The following is a 15,762-nucleotide window of genomic DNA, read 5'->3' as shown; positions in this document are numbered from 1 at the left end:
GAGATTTAATCAGCAACATCCTATTCCTGCTTATTCTCAGGATTTTTGTTGCTGTGTTTATTTATCTACCTGTAATCTGGTGTTTACAAGCACCTGGGTGTTTTATAACTTAACATCTAAGCTATGCCACCTATATGCTGACAGTTATTCTTGTCAGCACTCAAATTCAGACAATAAACAAGTCCTTCAGACTGCCTACAATTAAGTTAATGATTTGTCACAAGCTCTATTCTTTTTCTATTCAATAACAGGGAGGAGTCTATAATTGACTAATTTTCTTTCAACTATGCTGCTTTGTGTCAGACATGTGGTTGGGCTAGTGTTAGTGAAAATGCCATGACATTTCTTATCATTTTGAGTGTAATTTTTGTTTTTCAAACATTTTTATGGGTTAGTGTAGCTTCTTACATGATTTGTATTATTCTCACAGAATTATTTTGGTTTGTATATTGCAATGTTTTGGCATTTTAAAGCGAGTACGAGAGAGGCTGGGTTCTCTAGTCTGACATGCTTGCAATGCACACTCTGTTGGCTACTTTCTATGACATTGGGCTATTTTTAATATGTTTGTTTTCAAAGGTTGTGGCTCACCTTGAAGATGTTCTAGGAGCCTCAGTTCAACATGTCAAATTGAAACAAATGAAGTATTCTTATCAATTGTGGATCACAATGATGTCAGCAAAGGGACGTAATGGGGAGGTATGCTCTTTTTTTTTTAACTTTCTTTCTGTGAACACCAAATTTCTATTGTCAATCATATATTGAGTTTCATATATGAAAAATTAGAAAGCAGTGAAGTGTTTAAAAGAGTACATTTTGGTGACTGCTATACTGATATATACATACATGACTGTATTGTTGCAGAGGGTGAGCTCATCCTGTGTGGATGCTGGTAACGTGTTCTTGGTGAGAATGTAATACCCCTTATGCTTAGAAAAATCTAGACACTTTAACTATGTAGATAAGTGACTAAGAAGTGTTTCATGTGGGAGGAAAATATGTTATGGCCTTGTCATAAAGATTTGCCAGTATATCATATGCTGAGTACTCATAGAATTTATGTTTTCACAAAACTTATGAATTTATGGTTCCATAAAGCTTATGGAGTAAAACTGTTGTTAACATCTGGCGCTAATGTTTCTAGTAGATTTGATAAGGACATCATATAGTTATATGCATTTTATGTACTTTACCATCAAATTAGCATCTGCTATAATTGCAAGGTCATGTGTATAATTGTGAAACATTTTTATTTATTGTTTTCCACAATACAGTTTAATTGGCATAGGGATTCAACCCCTCTTACTTTCTCCCTGTGATTCCCTCTATGCCCAAGTTATCACCAGAACACTCAGTTCAACATTACAAAGCTTAACATTCCACTATATAAACATATCATGACATGATAAGTTTAAAAAAAGGTAGAAAGCATAGTATCATAGTGTAAAGGTATATATATATGTATATATGTGTGTGTGTGTGTGTGTGTGTATAAATAATTGGGAATCAAACTATTCATCATGAGTAGAGATGCTTACCATAATTACCAAACTTTTTCATACTGTCCTTTCCTTGGTTCACTTTGTATTAATATTAGATTAATAGGAAAAAATAGTGTTTTATAAACCATGAACTCTAAAAGAAAATGAGTTATACTTGGCATTCTGAAGTAACAGAATTTTTACTTTGCAGCCTTAACTTTTATGCACATATTGGGAAATAAGATCGTGTAAACTTTAGTGTGGCAGACCCAAGTTCAAATAATAGGCCACTTCCTAACTTGGTCATATTGAGTGAGACTTCCATGTAAAGCGAAGCTATGGTATCTGTGTTTCAGGATTTCTGTGTGTCAAAAATAGTAAAGTATAGGGTGAGCATTTGACCTGAAAGTGAAGGTAACAGTTTAGACTCCTGCATCATGTATTGCAATTCCTGTGCTCAAGTCTCAGCTGCACTCCTGATTCTAGCTTCGTGGTAGGCAGTAGCTGATGGTTTAAATATGTATTCTGATACATCAGTCTGGATTGAATTTCTAGTTCCAGCTTTGCCCTGGCCCACCAAGCCAATGTGAACATTTGAAGAGTGAGACAGCAAATGAAGAGTTCTCTCTATCCCTCTTTTATCTGTAATGTCTCAGGAATGAATGAACAAAAATAAAATAGGAAGTGCCTAGCATGCAGTATCCCTTCACTAATGAGTAAAATCAAATGATGCTTTGCTGCTGCATTAAGTTAAATAAATAATCTATGGTCATCCTTATTTATAATAAATGAAGAACCAATTGCTTTTTAAAAACATCTTGCAATGTCCTCAATGTAAATATGCAAGCTGATGATGTCTAAATTTATAATCAGTGTATTAGATCAAAACTAAAGCAACATAACAAGAACTTTATTGAGAAACTCTTTTAACATTTTTTGTTTTTTTTTATTGTTTACATAGTTGAGAGGGATTCATGCCATTGGGAGTCTCTCATTAGGGTTGTGGAGAGTTGAGGTATGGAGGAAGGTGGGTGGGACGAATGTCTCAATTGTTTTAAGTTGGTCCCCAAATAAAAATCTGAAAGGTGATAAAGGGGTTCTCACAGTTGTTCCTTTTAAAAAAAATATTTATTCACTTGTATTGGAAAGTCAGATCCACAGAAAGAAGGAAAGACAAAAAGAAAGATCCTCTATCTGTTGATTCAGTCCCAAAATGGCCGCAACAGCCAGAGCTGAGCCGATCTGAAATCGGGAGCCAAGAGCTTCCCTCAGGGTCTCCCAAGCGAGTGCAGGGTCCCAAGGCTTTGGGCTTTCCTCTACTACTTTCCCAGGCCACAAGCATGGAGCTGGAAGGAAATGGAGCAGCCAGGATACGAGCCAGGATGCCGGCAAGTGCAAGGCGAGACCTTTAGCCACTAGACTACCACGCCATGTCCCCTCACACAATTGGTTCCTAACTTTGAATTATGACACATGATTCAGAACCAATGATCATATCTACTTTTGCATATTTCATCTCTTAAGAGAAAATAGATTATAGGATCAGTACTTGAAATTTCTAATGCAAAAGTAAGATGTGTCCATTTTCTGAACCACACTTTTTAATGCTAACGTAGCTTCTTTTGTTTTTACAACAGACTTACTGAGATATCATTCACATACGATAAAATTTGTCTTTTCAAATTAATCAACTCAGTTTTTAGTTTATTGACAATACTGCGAAGATCCCTTCCACTAATTATAGAGCATTTTTATTACTGCAGAAAGAAATCCCATACTTATTAGCAATCATTCCTCAATCTTCCAATCCCCCTTCCAAAGCTTTAAGTAACCACTAATTTTTATATTTCTGTAAATTTTCTTATTATTGACACTTTATGCAGTTAACCTAATGTATTTTGGTACTTTGTCATGATGTTTACCTATCACGATGTTTCTGGTTTCATTCATATTGATCCATTTGGGGCTTAAAATACCCTATTTTATCAATAGAATTTATTTATACACTCATCAATTGGTATAAATATGGTTGATTTGAAAATTGTTACCACAAAATTCTCCATACATGTTTTTGTCTAAAGTACAGAATCTGAGAAAATACTCCTATAGGTTGATTTTTGTCTTCTATCTCAGGAACCTATAAAATTTGTGGATCTGCTTGGTGATCATGGAAAGCCTATCAACCCTCTGTGGGAACTGATCAAATGGTGCATGGGTCTGTCAGTTTACACTATCCCTTCCATTGGTAAGTAGATTATTTCTCCCAGAATGGTTTGATGTCTTTGAGGGAGGATAGAGAGTTCTATCCTAAAAAGAATCCTGATAAGGACCTCTTGCAGTGCTTTAAGAAATTCTGCAATATTCAAACAATGCAATCAATTTCCAGTATATGCCCACCTCCCATAATGTAACACATATTCTTATGCCATTTTCCCACCTTTTGTTTTGTATTATTTCTTAGTCACATTATTTCAAAGATGCACAGGTCGGATTACTACCTTTCCCCACAATCCCTAGATCCCGAATCCATGTTATCCATCTAGTTTTTATGCTGCTATCATTTGCTCTTGCATTGATAACTCTAACTACACATAAATATGCAATGTGCTCTAGAGAGGAAACTAATTTATGTATATTTGATCTTGAAATGCTACAATAAAAACATTACACAAAATTCTATATAATTCAAAATGTGCTTTGCAAAATTTGTCAGGAATGACATAACTTTTTAAAATAACATAATCGATATATGATTACAGCTCAAATAGTATGTAGTTAATAGTGTGTACATTAACAATGTACACACAATTCACTGTTTTTCATTTATGCATATATATATGATATGTAATATTTGAACATTTTTAGCATTAGTATCATTTTGCATTGTACTTGTCCACGTTTTATGTTCTTAAAACTTGTTCTGGGCCCGGCACGATGGCTCAATTGGCTAATCCTCCCTCTTGCAAGTGCTGGGATCTCATATGGGCACTATTTCTTGTCCCAGCTACTCTACTTCCCATACAGCTCCCTGCTTATAACCTGCAAGAGAAATAATAATAATAATAATAATAATAATGTGGAAACAATGGTCTTACCCACTTTCCTGTAGCTCTTAACCCTTTGTGCCCTAATCAACTATGTAAAGATTATCAAAATAAAATAATAAATAATTTTTAAAAAGATGCAAAGAATGACCCAAAGTCTTGGGGTGCTGAACTGTGTGGGAGATGTAAAAGCAGCTGCTGGCTTCAGATCAGCTCAGCTTTGGCTGTTACGGCCATTTGAGGAGTGAACTGCAGATGGAGGATCTTTCTATCCCTTTCTGAATCACTCTATAAAATCTGTGTTTCCAAAAAAATAAATCTTTAAAAAGCCTTATTTCTATATAATTTAAGTATTCCTTTAAAGTGAGAAATAAGATATTCCTACAATAAGTAAACTTTACTTTAAATAGATGTGTGTGTGTATATATATATATGTATGTGTGTGTGTGTGTGTATACATATGCAACATTAGGTTCACAAAAGTTACATTTATTAATCATGAAGTGAGAATTTGCTGTGGTGCATGAGATGCCAGTTTTGACATCCACACACCTGTCAGATTGTTGTGCAGATTGCAGCTTTCTGCTAATGTGCATGCTTCAAATCAGGAGATCATGGATCCAGTAATTGTGTCCATGCTACCATGTAGGAGCCCTAGATTGATTTCCTGACTCCTAGATTCAACCTAGCCCAGTTGGGCCATTGTGGGCAATTGGGTATGGAATTACCAGATGGTAACTCTCCTTTTCTCTCATTGTACATGTCCTTTGTCACTCTGCTTTTCAAAGAATCAGTCAAGGTTTTTTTTTTTTTTTAAATGGTGTATCAGTCATGTATGGCATATACTTTACCAATTCGAAAGATTGTATGTGTGTACACACACACATACCCCTTATGTTTTATGAAATAAATAAATACTTGGAAATGTATTTCTTGTAATCTTTGTGTTTAAAAAGGATGTATTTATATTTATTTGAGAGGCATATTTTACAGAGAAAGATGTCTTCCATCTGTTGGTTCACTCTCCAGTTGGCCACAATGGGTGGAACTGAGCTGATCTGAAGCCAGGAGCCAGGAGCTTCTTTCTGGGTCTCCCACACAGGTTCAGGGGTTCAGGGACATGGGACTTTCTTAGGTGCCTTCCCAGGTAGTAAGCAGGGAGCTGGATTGTAAGTGGAGCAGCTAAGACTTGAACCAACTCTCACATAGGATGCCAGTGCTTAAAGCAAAGAATTAAGATTTTTGTGCCACTACTCTGGCCCAAATATAATCTTCTAAAATTACAAATTTATTACACAATTTTCTAAGACTTTTGTGTATGAAGATTCTTACTGTAGTATTTAAGTTTAGCAAAATTGCCTATGTTCCCCCAGAACATCTATAGTTAAAGACAATGGAAACCTTATAACACATTTCTACACTGAAAGTATCATGCATTCACAGTGTAAGATTGTGTGGTTGGTGTAAAAGATCTTCAAGATATGTTATGATGTAGGAAAATTTAGACACGCTCTCTGTATACATAGGGTTTGCTAAGCATTTAAAAGAAGTTATCAACAAATGATCAGTGAAGCTCATATGTGTTTGTAGGCTTCAAAACTTTTCTCTTTCATCACTTTTTCTCAATATTCTATAATGTACACATATTAGCCATGTAAGAAACGATAATGAATATTTAGATGTAAAATTAAAGTTATTGCCTTAACTTGATATATATCATTCTCTTCTAGGGTTGGCTTTGTTGGAGGAAAAACTCAAATATGACAATGAGAAATACATAAAATTTAAAGCATTAGAAGAAAGTCTGCATAAAGAGCTGGTGGAAATGCTCGGTGATGATGGTGTGTTTTTATATCCCTCACATCCTACAGTGGCTCCAAAGCACCATGTTCCTCTGACAAGACCTTTCAATTTTGCCTATACAGGTAATTTATTTTATTCTTGCCATTTTGTAAATCTTAAGGAAATTGAGATGTTCCCTAAGAAGAAAATAATTTTAGTTTGTTGGTGGAAATTCTTCAAACATGTACATAGAAAAATGTGTGATTAAGAGTTAACTCCAGTAAACAGCGGCTGATGCTGTGTTTGAAAGACATTTTGCTAGCACCTGGTCTCTCCACAAGAACCATGAGCATGTGTAACAATATACTTCTTTTACATAACTGAACAAAATTAAGCCTTTTGCACAAACTGTTATTTCTCATAAAATTCTGTTACAATGTAACTCTACAGGGAACAGTGTCTTTGCCTGTACTATCATCATTTCTATGTTCAATTCATCTTTTTCTTTACTCAGTTTGTTTGCTTCAACTGGTTTTGAACCCAAGGTCAAACCATGGATATGTGAATTCTGACATTTTCTGAATATGAGATAGTTCAATTTCTGTGTTTTTTTTTAAAGATACCATCCAGGAAAGTGTGTTACTTTCTGAGATAAAATGAAATGTTTGTGTGAATTATGTATTTCTATTATACAACTATACGGTATGCTTGGGATTTGGAGCCATACCTGAGTTCATGTAGTTGTATATCTTGGGAAAGACATTCAATAATTCTGAACCCATTTCTTTCACAAGAAAGGAAGCAAAAATAACCTAAATCTTGCAGAGTTACTGTCTATTCAAATGAAGCAATTTATATAAAAGTAAATAATGTAAAGTTTATAGAAGAGTGGGAGAGGATATCAAATAATATTTAATCTCCCTAGTTCCTTGACTTCAGTTAGTCCCCTTCGGTTTCTTAAGCCTTTGATGCATTTTCTGCCTTAATGCTATTTTAGTTTCTATCACCTATTTCTTCAGGTTCTGAATATATGCAAAATATTTTAATCTGTGCAAGAGAATTCAGATAGCTATTGGGCACAACATATTTTCAGGTCGAAATTTCAGACAGTTTAGGGGTTTTCCATCTACTACAGCATCTAGTTCAGTCCTGAACACATTTACATAGCTTTCATCATAGACTTGGTAATGTGGATATAAGACCAATTATTGGTAAAAGAAACATTTTTCAATATACAATACGTGTTATTCTATTGGAGCTGGGACTTGTACTCAGGTAATTTCATGCCAAAGAATGAAAGCTGATTCATGACATAGAGGACTTAACTAGGATGTCCCTAAGTGGGGAAATACAAATTCACACTCACGGTTTCTTGCTGTAGTCAACAGATGACTCAAATAAGAAAATGTGGGATATGTGTGCAAGGGGATGTTATTCATCCATAAGGTAAATGAAATCCTATCTTCGGTAAAACATGAATGCAACTACAGATCACTAATCTTAGATCAGGAAAGATAAATACTGTGCTTTATCTGATGTATGATAGCTAACAGGGAGAGTATAAAATATGTGTATGTGTGAAATTGTTTGAGATTTGATCACTGTTTATAATGCTTGTCTATCCTCCTATGGAATAGTGGTCCTTATGCTTTGTAAAAAAATTCACACCTGGAAATGTCTGACTAAAGATTTCCTTATCCTTAAACCCTCCTACATTGTTTGCCTGCCTCACTTGAAGAGCACTGCCTTCTACATCTTTATCTTATTAATACTCCACAATTGGTAGAAATTTATTGCACATGTGCTGTGAAGCAGACTACAAGGAGGTAACAAAATGAATGAAACATATTCTCTTCCTTCAATGAACTCACTGCTTAATAGAAGAAAAAAAAATTGTAATCCAGGAGCTTCAATACAAGGAAATAAATACAATGGCAAAAGGCTGAAGAAAATAATGCCTAACTTGGGTCCTAAAGGAGGAGCAAGAATTACACAAATTAAGTGGTAAGGGAGAGGGAAGCATGATCCAGTTTCTGGGAATTCTATGAGCTACATGACATAAATGGTATATAGAGAACATTGTAGGTAGAGTGTGCACTACTACTCGGATAGCCTGAATTGCTAATGCAGAATTGGGAAAAGAGCCATGAGTTTAGTGCTGTGGAAAGATCATGGAGAAGCTTAATTAAAATCAGCAACGTACGTATATCATACTGCCATTTTTGGAACCTTGTCTATATCCTCTTTTATTTCTGTGTCTTTAGGAGTAATTTCTGGTTTTCTTCTATTTGCCTTAGCTTACTTATGCCATAATAAGTGGTGAAGGTGATTACCAGGAATGAAAAGAAATAGCTTGCAAACATATTCTCCCACTGGTTTTCCATGATAACCACAAAATAAATTCAGTTGTGTGTACTCAACAATCTCTTGGGCAGTTTTTATCAAGAGAATCAACGTTGGCCAGCTAGCCTTTTAAAGAATTCGTATAAGAAATCCATTGATCTTGGTATCAGAAGCATTTCTCAGATGTCCTGTCACTTAAATAGTTTCCAGCTTTAGAGTAAATATCAAATTTTCATTTATTAACTGTGGCAAAATAATATCATACCTCAGTTATGTCAATTACACCTATAGCACACAGTAATAATTGAACAATACATTATTTCCTTTTAAGAAAAATTTGCCTTTATGATGTTTTAATATAATGAGCTGTTAACATCAGTTGAATAGCTAGGCACCTGAAACTTTCATGTGGTCTAAGCACAGATTCTACATTACATTTCGCTATATTGTGAACCATGAAGGCTGATGCTTGTGCCTGTCTTTTGAAAAATGACTTGAAACTCACTGGAGGGAGTGGCACAAGTGACTGCAAACAAAGAGCCAATTAATTAAATCAATTAATTAAAATCAAATTGTAGACCTGTGGGTGACACAGCTTAGAAACCTGCCCCAGGGAGAAGCAATGACCAAGAGCAAAAGAGGAGACAAATTCACACGGAATATTACTGAAGACTCCCCCTGCAAAGGAGCAAAACCCTTTACTAGCCTCAGAGTCAGCTGAGGAATACGTCGAAAAAATGGGGGATACAGAATTCAAAACACTTGTTATAAAGCTTCTTATCGACAACAAGAAGCACATAACGCAGGAGTTCAAGGAATTTAAGGAATATGCCACACAGAAACTGAATCAAATGAAAGCTGATATATTAGAAATGAAGATATAGTGGAGCAAATTAAAGTACAGTGGAGAGTCTCCAAAATAGAATGAAGGAGGCAGAAGAAAGAATCTCAGAATTAGAAGATATTTCCTGTCACCAGGGGGAAACAAACAAAAAGCTGGAAGCAGAACTGGATCAAGCTAAAAAAAGGATCCAAGAATTGAAAGATACAATTAAAGGGCACAACATAAGAGTGATGGGAGTCCCAGAAGGTGCAGAAAGAGAAGCTGGGATTAAAGGATTACTCAATGAAATAATAAGGGAAAAGTTCCCTAATCTAGAGAAAGAATTAGGGAAACAACATTCAGGAGGGGCACAGAACTCCCAACAGGGCTGACCAAAAGCAATCTTCACCATGACACGTGATAATCAAGCTCTCTTCGGTTGAACAAAAGAAAAGATCCTTAAATGTGCACATGAAAAAAAAATTGATTGGCATATAAAGGAATGCCAATTCAACTCACATGAGACCTCTCACAGGAAACTCCACAGGGAAGAAGAGATAGGAGCAACATATTCCAGATTCTAAAAGCAAAAAATTGTCTGCCCAGGATAATGTACCCAGCAAAGCTTTCCTTTGTGTTTGAAAATGATCTAAAATTCTTCCACAGTAAAGTTAAAAAAAAATGCCTCTTCCAAACCTGACCTACAAATGATACTTAAAGATGTTCTCTTGGCAGAGAAGAGGAATAGCACCCACCAAAACCAAAGGCGAATGTGAAGAGCATGCAAGTAAAATAACAACAGAAGACTAAATCAGTGAACAACCCGTTGATAAAATGACAGGACAAAATTACAACCCATTCATATTAACCCTGAATGTAAATGGCTTAAACTCATCAATCAAATATCATAGATTAGTAGACTGCATTAAAAATGCAAAACCCATCTGTTTGTTACCTACAGAAGACATATCTCACCAATAAAGATAAGCAGAAACTGTATCTCATGGATTTTTTTTAAATTTAGCTTCATCTATTCAAAACACTTCCTCAAAATCTTCACTGACTCATAGATCATACAGGAGCATCATTTTCTTGAGGAAGGTTCTTAATTTTCATTTCTTCAGTGACACATTAGTCATTCAGTAACATGTTTAACTTCATGGCATTTTTAATTTCTTCTTATTGTTGATTTTGTATTGTGGCTCTTCATTTAAGAGGATGTATAGTAACTGTGTAATGGAGACTGTCATATCAAGATGTGAGGGTGCAATGCATCTCTACTTCTGGATCGAGGATGGACTCCCAATGAAACCGTTAACTATAATTTGACAATAGAATACTGGACTCTCTGCCATTGTCCATGCCTGCAATGATGGACATATGATTGTTTATGAAGAACTACACTATAGTAGTAATATGGGGAAACTCTGGAGGTGGGGGTAAGGGAACTTTGGGAGGGGGTAAGGGATCCCAGGGCCTATGGAATTGTATCATAAATTGATAATAATAATTTTTAAAAGTAAAAATAAAGGAAGAACAAAAAGGATTTAGAAAGAAAAAATGCGTATATATTTGAAAGTCAGAGATGCAAAGACGGAAGAAGAGAGAGTTTCTATTCACTTGTTGACTTTCCAGTTGTCTGCAATGGTTGGAATTGAGTCACACTTTCCCCTTTCTAGGTACAGATATTTATGATGTTCTTAAGATTTGGAGACATGTTAGCTATTATTTTGTTTTATTTATTTATTTATTTATTATTTTTAATTCATTAATTACATTGTATTATGTGACGCAGTTTCATAGGTACTGGGATTCTCCCCACCCCTTCCCAAACCCTCCCACCATGGTGGATTCCTCCACCTTGTTGCATAACCACAGTTCAAGTTCAGTTGAGATTCCCCTGTTGCAAGCATATACCAAACATAGAGTCCAGCATCTTATTGTCCAGTCAAGTTCAACGGCTTCTTAGGTATACCCTCTCTGGTCTGAAGACAGAGCCAGCAGAGTATCATCCCGATCAATTAAAAGCTCCAACATACTATCAGCAAAAATTTACATCATTATGGAATTAATTGACATAGTAATGAGTAACCAATATGTTAAAAGTAAATGCGAGTTCTTAACTACCTTCTGTGACCACCTCATCGACATTTCAATTTTAGTTTATACACAACATATAACATACATAAATGGGCCAAACTGGAAACCATAATGCTAAGGGAAATGAGCCAATCCCAAAATGTTAAATACCACATGTTTGCCTTAATTTAAGATGATATGATGTTATGTATAACATGTTATGTTATTATTTTGTTAAATGGTTCCTCTGTGAGCTTTACTTTCTATTTTTCTTTTGGAACATTCGGAATACAAAAACTTGTACATGTAATCATGACACAGACATGTCAAAGGCTTTCTTCCTTTTCAAATCTTTTTGTCTACACTTTAAAAGATCTTTTTCAAAAGACCTCTTTACAAGTCCAGAAATTCTTTGTTCCCCTTAATCGGTCTGTTGTTGAAACCAATTATGAGTGCTTTATTCTACATTTAATTGATCTTCAGTTTCAAGATTTTGTTTAGTTTTATAATGTCTACAAACTGAATTTCTCAAATATTTTTTCTGATGCAATTGAGTTATTTTTTATTTATTTGAGGTTGTTTAAAATATTTATCTGAGGTTCATTTATGTTCATCTTTCAGTTTCAAAATCTACTTGTATATACTATAGATTTCATATATTTCCTTTATACGGTTATAAACATAATGATACTTCACACCCTTCCTTCTCTCCCCCATCTTCCTTTCTTCAAAACTTTTTTTTCTGCACTAACACACTTTCAGTTTATAACCACAGACTTGATTCCCCCCTAAATAATGAATTCAATCAGGGTTGGTGTGGACTGTGGGCAGGAGGGAGTGTAGAGTAGGAAGTGTCACCATGCTCCTAGGTCTGTACTGTGACATATATATAATTTTTTCATCTCATACAAATACAATAATTTAACATATTAAAATGAGAAAGAAATAGATCACTGTTCCACAGGAGTAAAACCAAAGACCATAAATAATGAACACATTTCACTCACTATGCATTTTGTGTGTGTGTGTGTGTGTGTGTGTGTTATTCAGTATCTTTAGGGTCTGTTGCTACTGGCTTGTGTTTTGGAGGCATATGTCACTTTAAATATAAATGTGTGTTATGTTATAATGAGAATATTGATTACATTGTCTATATCAGATGTATGTTTCCTCTGATGACTTTCAAAGGTGGTTTGTTATATCTGGATTTTACAGGCAGAAGTAGAAAGAGTGAAGGTCACATACACATGGGGTGGAGGGCAGAAAGAAAAAGAGAGGAGAGGAAAAGAAGAGAGAAGAGAAAGAAAAGAAGAGGAGAGAAGAGGAAGGGAAGGAAATGGAAGAGGAGAGAAGGAAAGGGAAGAGGAGGGAGAGGAGAAAAGAGAAGAGAAGAGTTGGGGAGAGGAGAAGAGAAGAGAAAATTTCCATGCACTGATGAACTTCCAGAATGGTTGCAACAGTGGATGCTGGGCCAGGCTGAAGCCAAGGGTCTGAACCAGGTCTCCTGTTAAGGGTACAGACCCCGTACTTGGGTCATCTTATGCTTTCCTAGGTACATTTTCAAGGAACTGGATTGGAGGTGGAGAAGCCATGACTCAAACAGGAATTTACATGGAATGTTAGTATAACTAGGCAATGGCTTAAACCATTGCATCATGATAGTGACTCTTAAGGGTGGCTTTTGAAGTAAAAGACTTTCTCCTGATGATATGTCTAAGGCTATTGCCTACATGAAGTATGTCAACACTGACTTACATTGACATGTAAGTGCAGCAGTACAGCATCATGTAGTATTCTGAAATGTGACACATATGCTGATTGATATCACCTCCAGATCTGGTAAGGGCTTAAGAAGAGCACTGAGGCTTGGTGAGGTTGTAAAGGCCTAGATACTGACCTTCACATGAATTGTTGACCTACTATTTCCTTTTAGACTTGGGGTACATAAGAATTCTGGGGCTGAGTTGGTTCACTTCTTAGATGTCGAGATTAGGTGGGTACAGATGTTGTCTTATTCACATATTCTAGGGCATGATTTCCTCCATGAATGGCAAGGAGGTCACCACTTAGCCACTCTATAAGGTCCAGATGCTCCTCTCTCGATTACCACTGACATTCATTTGCCTGTTAACCAGGGAAGGCTTTAAAGACAGCACTGGTGCTAGTAGAGTCAACACTTCACCACAAGTGTTAGGCAGACAAGATGTGCTTAGGACTGGTATTTGCCTCCCACACTTGGGCTGAATGAAGGAACTGGAATTTAGTAGGATTACCACTTGGCCATAGGCTTTGGATGTGGCTAGGTGCTTCCATCCACAGATAATTTCTGGAATTTCTACTTGCCTTCTGGCATGGATATGGTAGAAAAAGTGTACCAGGACTTGATGGGATTCCTTTTTCACTGCTTAGATTGCTGGAACCAACTGATTGCTATCACAAATAACTGTTCATTTTGAGGATTATATAAATTTTACACCTTAATTGCAGCTATGGTTGGACACACCTGTCACCTTATTACCAATGACAGATTGAACATTAGAAAGAGAAATATTTATTTTGTGTAAATTGTGCTATAACAAAGCTTTATAATACCCCAAATGAAGCAGATAATTACAATTTACAGCTATGGACTAGCCAAAATTGATGTTATACAATGTTTGTAACTGAATAAAAGACCTATAACTTTGAGAATACATGACTGAAAATGCAACTAAAGACAAGCTAGGGCCCAGCGGCATGGCCTAGTAGCTAAAGTCCTCGCCTTGAACGCGCCGGGAACCCATATGGGCACTGGTTCTAATCCCGGCAGCTCCACTTCCCATCCAGCTCCCTGCTTATGGCCTGGGAAAGTAGTTGAGGACGGCCCAATGCATTGGGACCCTGCATCCGCGTGGGAGACCCGGAAGAGGTTCCTGGTTCCCGGCTTCGGATCGGCGTAGCACCGGCCCGTTGCGACTCACTTGGGGAGTGAATCATCGGATGGAAGATCTTCCTCTCTGTCTCTCCTCCTCTCTGTATATCTGACTTTGTAATAAACTGAATAAATCTTTAAAAAAAAAGACAAGCTAGAAACAAAGTATTGAGAATGCACTCAGGTTCTCAATTTATATTTCGTGTTAAGATCCTGATTCTAGCTTTTAATCTCCAAGCAACTTTGGCAATATTATTTAACCAGTTTTTTTTTTACTTCAGTTATGCTCTTCAGTTATTTTTTATTTAAAATATGGATGATTCATAACTCCTATTATAAATTTATTCCTAAAATTTAACCATTGAATACACATAGAATCCCAGATGAGTCTTCTGTCAAATAGTAAACTGTAATCATATATTCATAGCTGTTATCCACATTATTGGTGGAGTGAAAGGAGGAGATAAGTTCTAATCTTAGACTTTGATTTCTGACATTTCTTGTTTTTCTGTTTCAGGTGTCTTCAACGCCTTGGGCTTGCCTGTGACTCAGTGCCCATTGGGTCTGAATGCCAAAGGCCTTCCTCTAGGCATCCAGATTGTAGCCGGACCATTTAATGATCACTTGACCCTGGCTGTGGCCCAGTACTTTGAGAAATGTTTTGGGGGGTGGGTCTGCCCTGGAAAGTTTTAGAAGGACATTCCTTAAAAACAAGTTGTGTGTATGTGCGCTTGTGTGAAATTACATTCTAGCAGGCTGTAGATAAAAAGCAAGTGGGGAATTCATCCACAGTTTCCAGTTATACTTTTGAATTTTTATTTTCTGCACTAATTATGGTCCTAACTAAAATGTGACTATTTGATTCCTGTCTTTACTTCACTGGAGAGTGCAGAATTGTAAATAGACAAATGCAGTATAGTTTCTTATATGCTGTAATGATATCTATTTTGTATACAGGAAGGAGATCAGAGGAGGGAAGACTTATTGTTTTGAGAGATGTTAAGATACTTGTTAGAGTAGATTAGTGCTTAAACTGTGACAATCATGCTTTCCAGGACGATCATGGTATAAAGGAACTTCAGTTAGAAGAAGTAAAGTGATAAGGCAAAGTACAACACTACACACTGATTGTGCCACAAATTAGTGTGACTAATTAGAAGTTGGGGGTGATAATTGAAGTAATACTGTTACAAAAAGAAAACCTCCTAATGTTAGAGAAAAAAATGTAAAGGTATTTTGACCTGTCAGAGAGCCCAGTCAAAATGATGAAACATAACACCCAGATTTTTACTTTAAAAT

The 15,762-nt window shown here is 36.0% G+C and overlaps 1 protein-coding gene across 1 annotated transcript in view; it reads left to right on the top strand.

Annotated features, from left to right (window-relative positions):
* Positions 1 to 15,561, top strand: part of FAAH2 (fatty acid amide hydrolase 2) — a 60,460-nt gene extending 44,899 nt beyond the window's left edge. Inside the window, exons 8-11 of the mRNA XM_004598280.4 lie at positions 580 to 699; positions 3,615 to 3,726; positions 6,256 to 6,450; positions 14,981 to 15,561. Coding sequence (XP_004598337.2) covers positions 580 to 699; positions 3,615 to 3,726; positions 6,256 to 6,450; positions 14,981 to 15,156 — 603 coding nt within the window. The 3' untranslated portion in view covers positions 15,157 to 15,561. The remainder of the gene's footprint in view (positions 1 to 579; positions 700 to 3,614; positions 3,727 to 6,255; positions 6,451 to 14,980) is intronic.
* Positions 15,562 to 15,762: the final 201 nt, after the last annotated feature.

The sequence above is a fragment of the Ochotona princeps genome, chromosome X, assembly GCF_030435755.1.
Source record: "Ochotona princeps isolate mOchPri1 chromosome X, mOchPri1.hap1, whole genome shotgun sequence".
Lineage (NCBI taxonomy): Eukaryota > Metazoa > Chordata > Mammalia > Lagomorpha > Ochotonidae > Ochotona > Ochotona princeps.
The sequence above is the reverse complement of the archived record's forward strand: the minus strand, read 5'-3'. Positions and strand labels throughout refer to the sequence as shown.